Here is an 8,625-nt window from a genome sequence, read left to right on the forward strand (position 1 = left end):
CTTTAGTTATGGCATGTGAACTCTTAGTTGCAGCATGTGGGATCTTTAGCTGCGGCACGCGGGATCTTTTAGTTGCAGCATGCAGGATCTTTAGTTATGGCATGTGAACTCTTAGTTGTGGCATGTGGGATCTTTTAGTTGTGGCATGTGGGATCTTTTAGTTGCGGCATGTGGGATCTTTAGTTGTGGCATGTGATCTCTTAGATGCAGCATGTGTGATCTAGTTCCCCGACCAGGGATGGAACCCAGGCCCCCTGCATTGGGAACATGGAGTCTTAGCCACTGGACCACCAGGGAAGTCCCCTAAAATGCCCTTTCTTGAATGTCCACTGGAATCAACTAGGATAGGTCAGATTGTGCTTAGTAACAAACAATCCCAAACAAAAGGTTTTGATTTTTCCTCACTGCTGTTCCATGGGCCTTGTAGGTTTGCGGAAGGTCTCTCTTCCACACAGTCACTCAGGGTCCAGGCTATCTGAAACTCCACCATCTTATAGCTGCTCTATCTAAAACAGGAGTCAACAAACTTTTCCTTTAAAGGGCCAGATAGTAAATATTTTAGGCCACTGTCAGCATCTCAGTTGCAACTACTTAGCTCTGCCATTTTAGCACAGAAGCAGCCATATCCAATCTGTAAATGGATGGGTGTGGCTGTGTTCAATAAAACTTTATTTATTAAAACAGGGAGCTGGCCCATGGGCCATAGTTCTCCAACCTCTGATCTAGAGCATGAGGGCTTCTCAAGCTAAGACAGGGGACAGAAAAACCAGAGAATCCCACGTGGGTTTTCACTGCCTCAGCCCTGGAGTGACACATGTCACTTAGGCTCATAATTGATTGGCTAACACCAGTCACATAGTTCGACCAAACTGTAAGAGAGTGAGATGTAGGGCAGTAAGTGGACTATTTAGGTTATTACTTGCTCTGCCTTAGCATCTAATCTGCTAAATGATTTGCTACATGACATTGCATCCAACTAGCCTAACTGTTTTTAGTTTAAGAGCAGAAGGGTCTCCACAGATGTTTGGTATTTTCCGTGAGCTCTCATCTCATAAAGAGATGGGTGCTGTTGATGTTTCTCTCTGGATTTGGACAAATTTATTCTGATTTCTCCAACCAGCTGAGATGGGCTCCCTCTGCTAGAATCAATGATACTTTCCATCAGAGGTTTGCCAGAGGGCAAGGTAGTGTGATGGACAACCAAGACCTGGAAATGGCAAGTACAGATTCATCTCTGTCTCACTGCGTAACTCCTAGCAAAACAGATAAGAACTCAGAAATCCTTTCACTCTTCTGTCAGAGCAGCACTGTTCCTCCTACACCGTTTCCCTCAAGCTGAGAAGATCAGTCTTTCTGACTTGGTTTCAGGAAGGGCCCACTGGGTGGATAAGAGAGGAGCGGCACACCCTTTAGCCTGCCAGGTCAGCCAACCCCACCTTGGCAACCAAGAGTGTAGTGGATGTCACAGTAGGTCAGCTTCCTAACAGGCAAGCCAAATCCATGAGCAATCGGGCAGTTGGATGGAGGGGGGAGATGTCAAAATACAAAGAGTCATAAAGGAAAAAAATAGATGGCTTTGGCCAAAGAGAGGAGAAAAGGACACTAAAATATCAAAGGAACCTCAAACTTTCTTGCCTGCAAGATGGCAAATTGATGATGTTGGCTTATGAAGGAAAAGACAGTTGAAAGATAGATGTGAACACACCAACTTCCCTCTTAAGGAAAGCGTAATGTGCTTGTGTGTGTGAGCACAGGGCTGTGAGCTGTGGAGTTAATGGTGCGGGTTTGGGACCAGACTTCCTGGACACAAGTACCCCCTTTACCACTTACTTACGGTGAGACCATCAGCCAACTGCTTACCTTTCTCAGCTTCAGTTTCTTCCTCTGTCAACTGGGGATTATAGTAGCACCCATTTAATAAAGCTGTCGTGAAGGCTGATGAGAATGTGTATAGGTTGGCATCTGTTCCTTAGTAGTACAGGAAAAATACAAACCATTTATTCTATTATTACTACGGTTGTCAACATGACTGGGGGAGGACATCAGAGTTTAAAATGCTACTAAATAGAGTTCAAGGCTTTGTACATATGAGCCAAGCTCAAAGGACGGTGTTCCAGGGGAACGAGGCCAAGTCCTGGCCTGACTCCTGGGGACTTGTGAAAATACATACTGCCCAGATCGGTGTTTGAGCTAAGTGGTTATAATAATAGCAGCTGACACTGACATAGAACTTACCATATGCCAGATACTGTTCTAAGCTCTTATATGAATTAACCCTCACCGAGTCCTCACAGCAACCCCATGAAGTAGGTAGTATTATCCCCATGTTTGCAGATGAAGAAACTGAGGCTCAGAGAAGTGAAGTGACTTGCCTGCTGTCTCACAGCTAGTAAGTTGTAAAGGTGGGTGTTAAGCCCGGCATAATCTGGCTCTGGAAACTGTCCTCGGCCAAACACCACACAGCCTCTAAGCTAGCACGTCCTTTCTAGTACATCCGCTAACAAAGGCCAGTGGACGGCGCTCACCTTGTGGCTAACTCGAGAATTATTTATATGGTGCTGGTGCGGTGAGGTTCCAACCTACCACAAGAATGGGATGAGTTAGGGCCCAGGGTAGCAAAATCAAAGGGCTGCAGGGGTTAGGCAGGGAACGTCCACGCATGAAGCAGCCTGGTCGCAGGACAGTAGGTAGCAGTGGGGGCGGTGGGGCGAGGAGAGAGTGCAGTTTATAGGGAGCAGCCAGCACTCTGCTCCGGCTACTTGGCACCGCTTGGAATGCAGATCTCATGGGCCTAATTTCCAGAAGACATTGAAAAGCTCGGTCTTCATTTAAAATCTCCTGATTCTTAGATTTTTTTTTTTTCTTGCGGTACGCGGGCCTCTCACTGTTGTGGCCTCTCCCGTTGTGGAGCACAGGCTCCGGACGCGCAGGCTCAGCGGCCATGGCTCACGGGCCCAGCCGCTCCGTGGCATGTGGGGTCTTCCCGGACCGGGGCACGAACCCGTGTCCCCTGCATCGGCAGGCGGACTCTCAACCACTGCGCCACCAGGGAAGCCGGATTTTTAGATTTTGACAACCAGTTCACATCGTTTAAACACGTGGTGAGGGCCCAAAACAAAAAACACAAAAATCGCACCTGCAGCCTGGACATTAGCTACTTTGCAGTCTCCGGGGGACAGTTTGGCTTTCAGAGTTCAGTTTGCCTATTAGACACCATGCAAGAAGTTTTACTAGGGACGCAGAAGTCTTCATGTATGGGGACTTTCTCCATTCTTAATATAAATATTTCTATCTGGAGATAAAGCATTGATGTTTGTATGCTTGTGATTGAGGTTTTGTTAGGAGTAGTAAAGGACAGGAGAGGAAGTCCCCTCTCCACCCCTTCTCCCTGAGGGGAAGTGTTTCACAGCTGTTAGAGCCTGGCCCGCAGCAGGATTCAAATCCTAGTTCTACCACCCAGACCGCCCGGACGTGTCATGAAACTCTCTGTGCCTCAATTTCCCTCTCTATAAAGTGAGGATAGAATTTTCCCCACATCTGTATGGTCAGCTTCCTTTTAGATACTTTTTCTTCCGTGTTATCAAAGAAAGCAAAAATGTCTTCCAGAGTTAGAATCCCATGGAGACACTCAAATTTAAAGGCTTTGGGGTGTGTGTGTGTGTGTGTGTGTGTGTGTGTGTGTGTGTGTGTGTGTGTGTGTGTGTGTGTGTAAGTGTAAGAGACAGCAAGAAACTAGGCCTCAGTGAATGAAATCAATTCTATCTTCCGTTAAGACCAGTAACAAGACCGATTTCTCGGTAATCCTTAGAAATAAAATTTCCCAGCCTGGCTTAATGCAGGAACTGAATGGCAAGGTGGAATTGCTAAGGCAGAGGTTCCCAAGCTTTGGGCTGCAGAAGAGTTACCTGGGGAGTTTTAAAAGAGGTGGACATCGTCGAAGCCCTACCTCAAAGGATTCCAACTCACAAAGCCAGAAGCGAGGACCAAGAATCTGCATTTCCAAGCTCCCCTCTCCTGCCCTAGGGCTCTGGTGCAGGTGATCAGAACGCACCGATCTTTCTCCCTCCCAAATCTAAAAGGCAGAGGCACTAACAGTAGCCAGCCGTTAACAGAGTGGTCAGTTTTCATTTACCTCAGCAAACTTGTCATCCTAACATGTTATATCTAACTCAAGGCCAAGGATGGGGGTCATTTTACAGCCTAGGAGACGGACCCGCAGAGAGAGGCTCTTTTGTAGCAGTCTAAAAGGCAGCAAGGACTTCCTTGGAGGGGCTGGGAAAATCTGACTTTAGAGAAGAACTACCCTAGAGATAAGACCGAAAGGTTTGAATATGTCAGTTTTCTGCGTTTCATTAAAAAAAAAACTGTCTGAAGTCACCTATTGCCTTTTAAAAATGGTGAAGTTCTGCCTTTCAAAAAAGTATTCCTTATCCTTATTAAGAAAACTGTAACCAATCTCTTGTCCCTCAAGTGACTGGAATCTCGGGTAGTTTGTTTTCTCGGAATAGACTCAGGTCGTGATAGTCTCTTCACCCAAACTCATAAAAAAGTCTCATTCATCCTAATTTTTTTCCTCCCAGTCTTATCAAGATATAATTGACATATAGCGCTGTGTAAGTTTAAGGTGTCCAGCGTAATGACTTAACTTACATACACCATGAAATGGTGACCACAGTAAGTTTAGTGAACATCTATCAGTTCATGTAAATACAAAATTAAAGAAATAGAAAAAAATATTTTTCCTTGTGATGAGAACTCTTGGGATTTGCTGTCTTAACCACTCTTATGTGTAACGTACGGCAGCACTCATTATATTTATCACATCGTACATCACGTCCCTAGCACTCATTTATCTTATAACTAGAAGTTTGTACCTTTTGACCGCCTTCATCCAACTCTCCCTCCCCCCAACCCCTGCCTCTGGTAACCCCAAATATGATCTCTTTTTCCATCATTCATCCTAATTTTACAGGTTGTCTGTGTGAGCCACGTGGTGCTTAGAGCAAAGAAAGAGTTGCATGACATGCGGTCCGTTAGAACAGGGAATCATCGAACTAAAATAGTCAACAGTTTGGGATAGAATGCTGAGCCGTCAGAAGAGAAATGTTCTGGTCCAGATGGAATCAGAAACTTGCAGTCTCTTGCAGTTATAAAGCCCGCTGCCCGCAGGTTACTAGGGAAAGTGGAGGAATGGATCACAGAGGTGAGACGTTTAAATACTGCAGCCGTCTAGTTCTTGATCCCGCTTCTTCACATGCCCAGCCTACGTCAGCAAGTCTACAGAGTTTTACTTTCTGCTGGTGTCTGAGGATTCAGGCAAGTGAGGTTGTTGTAGTCATGTTTCACAAAGCACAGGCCTCACCTGTGACAGATTCAGCAGAGATGTTTGTGTTGTATGTTTCAACACTGGAACCACGTCCCGAGCTCGGTGGGAGCCCTGTACCCATTCATACTCATAAGTGTCGAGCGACCTGGTGGCCAGAAGCTCCATTTAAACGGTTGCTTTTTTCTCTTTGAGGAACATGCATAGTTGATTTCTGTAAATGCACATATATTGCAATTCCACTGACCTTACATCTCTGGGTGTTCTTGTAGGTACCTAAACAGCTAGGCACACTCCCACCATGTATTAAAAATGTTTGTCATTCTTAGCAATAAGAAATTTCATGTTCCAGAGTTCCATTAAGGAAGAACTTGACTTCTAAATTTAAGGATCCCACGACTCTCTCCCATTAGTAGGTTCAGAGTTAGTAGATGTTAACGCATTCTGTACGGCAAAGCTTCCGTCTCACAAACAGACCGGAAAGGTCCTTTCCCGACCTCAAAATATCCTCCCTTTGCATTAGAAGGGAAGTAGGCATATACTTACTTACATATATACTTAAGCCTACATCTCAAGGGGGATAAGAAGCAAGGACTTGGTCTTGCAAAAACATAAAAGCAAATCTCTCTTATTCCCTGTATTACTGGCTGGTGTGAGGCTTCTTGCTGATTGTTTCGCGCAGGATGTGTCTTCAGAGAATTTTTATGATTCCATGATGAAAAATGGGGAACGTTACCTGTTTCCAGAAGATCAGAAGGGCTTTCTATGTTGGTTCAGATGAGTTGCAGTAAAGACAAGTAAGACCTAAGTCATCAACAATGGACAGATTTTTGCTTTGAAAAGTTTGTAAGCTGGTGGGACATTGATGAAAACATCAGAATAAACATGTTCAAAAAAATAAAGAAATGTTTTTAAGAGAAAGACATTTTTATAAAGGAAAGAAAAAGATGTTCAACCTCTTCAGTAACCAGGGCAACACAAATTAAAGCAACAACAAAATACTCATATATATATATATATATATATATATAATTTTTTTTTCTGTCTGCCAGATTGAAACAATTTAAAAGACGGCTAATGTCAAGGTGGGTGAGAGTGTGAAGAATTGGATACCACACTGTCGGTGGAACAGTAAATTGGGACAGTCTTTTGGGAGATCAATTTGGTTGTATCTATTAAACTTTAAAATTTATGTGCCCGCCCACCCAGCAACTCTGCTTTTCAGCGTCACAAAAAGGCATGTAAAACAGTAGTTCTCCTCCTTACACATTAAAATCACCAATGCCCAGGGCGCACCCTGGACCAGTTAAGTTAGAATCTCCAGTGAAAGGGCAGGGCATTGGTAGGTTTTAGGGCCCTACAGATGATTCTGACCTGCAGCCTAGGGATGAGAATCAAGGATGTGCAATGATGTTCATTGAAGCTCCGTTCGAAATAGGGGAAAGCTTGAAACAACCTAAATGTCCATCAGCAGGAAAATGGTTAAATACACAGTGGTTCATTCATAGGATGGAATAATACACTGCAGTTTAAACACGGAAGTATCTCCCTTACTGTGGCTTTATAAGGCCCCAGAGGATCTGGTGGCTGCTTCTCCATCCTCATCTCCCAGGACTCTCCCCCTCACTCCTCCACTTCAGCTACATTGAATTCCTCTCTCTTCTTTGAGCAACAGAAGTATGCCGCAGGGCCTTTGCACTTGCTGGCCCCTCTGCCCAGAATTTTCTTCCTCCCAATATTCACATGGCTTGTTCCCATCTCTCCTTGAGATGCTTGCTCATATGTTACTTAGCAGAGAGGCTGCCCCTGACCACCTTCTCTAAAATAGCACCCACAGCCCCACGTCTCTTCCCTGTGTCCCCTTAACCAAGTTTACTTTTCTTCCTAGTATTTACTTCTCCCTGACAACTTTTATATATGCATATAATTTTTTATATAAATATATAAAATATATATTTTATATATATATAAAATGGTCTGTTTCCTCCTACTGGAATGAAAACTCCAGGAACATTTTCATTTCATTTCTGTCATTGCCCATAACAATGGAGCATAACACTTAAGGGTGCTTCCCGTGAAGCTAGCCCATTAGGGTTTAAATCTAAGTAGTAGTGTGCCTTTGGGCACGTCTTTTAACCAATCTGTGCCTCAGTTGTCTCATCTATGAAATGAAGATAAAACAGTACCTACCTCATAGGGCTGTGAAGACTAAACTGTATAAAGCACAGTGCCGGGCACATGGTAGTAACTGCTGGGTATTGTTATTAACACCAGCACCTAGAGCAGTGCCTGGCATATAAATATTTATTGAATAAATGAATGAATGAGTGTAAATAAATAAATGCACATGCACACACACAACGAATTTCTAAGTGAATATTTATGGATTTAAATGTAGAGGAAAATGCCTGGAGGATGCACCCCAAATGCTAACAGTGCTACTAACCCTTGAGGAGGAGAATAAGATTCAAAAAGACTCACGAACCATGAGTATGCCTACATCTGTATCGTTTGGGTTTTTCTGCATGTGCCACACCTAAAACATAACATGTTTCCAATAAAATATTTCTCAAAAAGAAGCCAGTGCTTAGACTCAACAGCGTGCAGACCTGCTCGTCCACACCAGCACTGGTTGAATTAGAGTACTTCTTAAAGACAGAAGCCCTTGGTGACCAGGTTCTGCTCCCTCCCTCTCTCCCTCTCTCCCTCTCTCCCTCCCTCCCTCCCTCCCTCCCTCCCTCTCTCCCCCTCTCCCCCCCCTCCCTCCCTCCCTCTCTCCCTCCCTCCTCCCTCCCCCCTCCACCCCACGCCCCTCACTTTATCTCTTGTACACACAGGGCCTGAGCAGCCAGCAGCCAGCATGGAGGACGGACCTCATCCACACACACCCCAAAGGAGTTTCTGAGGAATGGATCCTTGACTTCAGACTGTGAGATCTTTTCCTCCAGGACTCTCCCTGGCAAATGAACTAAAAACGAAAAGAAAAAAAAAATGTCCACAATTTAGGAAAACCAGGCAGCAAAGCCAGGCCAGCCAGGGTCATTGTTTTGTTGGGTTTTTTTTAAGAAAGAAAATCAAGTCTCACTGTTTCAGTTTATCAAAAGCCATTGTGTCCATGTGTCCTTTCCTCTTCTCCAGAGATAAGCCTCAGAAAATCTCATTACTTTTAATGGGGGAGAGGGGTCCAGATCCGGAAGGAGAGGGAGGTTCTGGGAAGAGCAAGGGATGCTGGTGTTTGCAATGTTGAGCACGTTTGTAGCATGTTTAAAGGCATCAAACAGAGCTGAATTTGTGGATTGTTT

The 8,625-nt window shown here is 44.5% G+C and overlaps 1 protein-coding gene across 1 annotated transcript in view; it reads left to right on the top strand.

Annotated features, from left to right (window-relative positions):
* TMEM233 (transmembrane protein 233) overlaps nucleotides 1–8,296 on the top strand; it is a 39,780-nt gene extending 31,484 nt beyond the window's left edge. Inside the window, exon 3 of the mRNA XM_027125269.1 lies at nucleotides 8,161–8,296. Within this exon, the coding sequence (XP_026981070.1) occupies nucleotides 8,161–8,167 (7 nt within the window). The 3' untranslated portion in view covers nucleotides 8,168–8,296. The remainder of the gene's footprint in view (nucleotides 1–8,160) is intronic.
* The last annotated feature ends 329 nt before the right edge of the window (nucleotides 8,297–8,625 follow it).

Source organism: Aethalodelphis obliquidens, unplaced genomic scaffold, assembly GCF_003676395.1.
Source record: "Aethalodelphis obliquidens isolate GAN/ISIS:26980383/991018 unplaced genomic scaffold, ASM367639v1 scaffold28, whole genome shotgun sequence".
Lineage (NCBI taxonomy): Eukaryota > Metazoa > Chordata > Mammalia > Artiodactyla > Delphinidae > Aethalodelphis > Aethalodelphis obliquidens.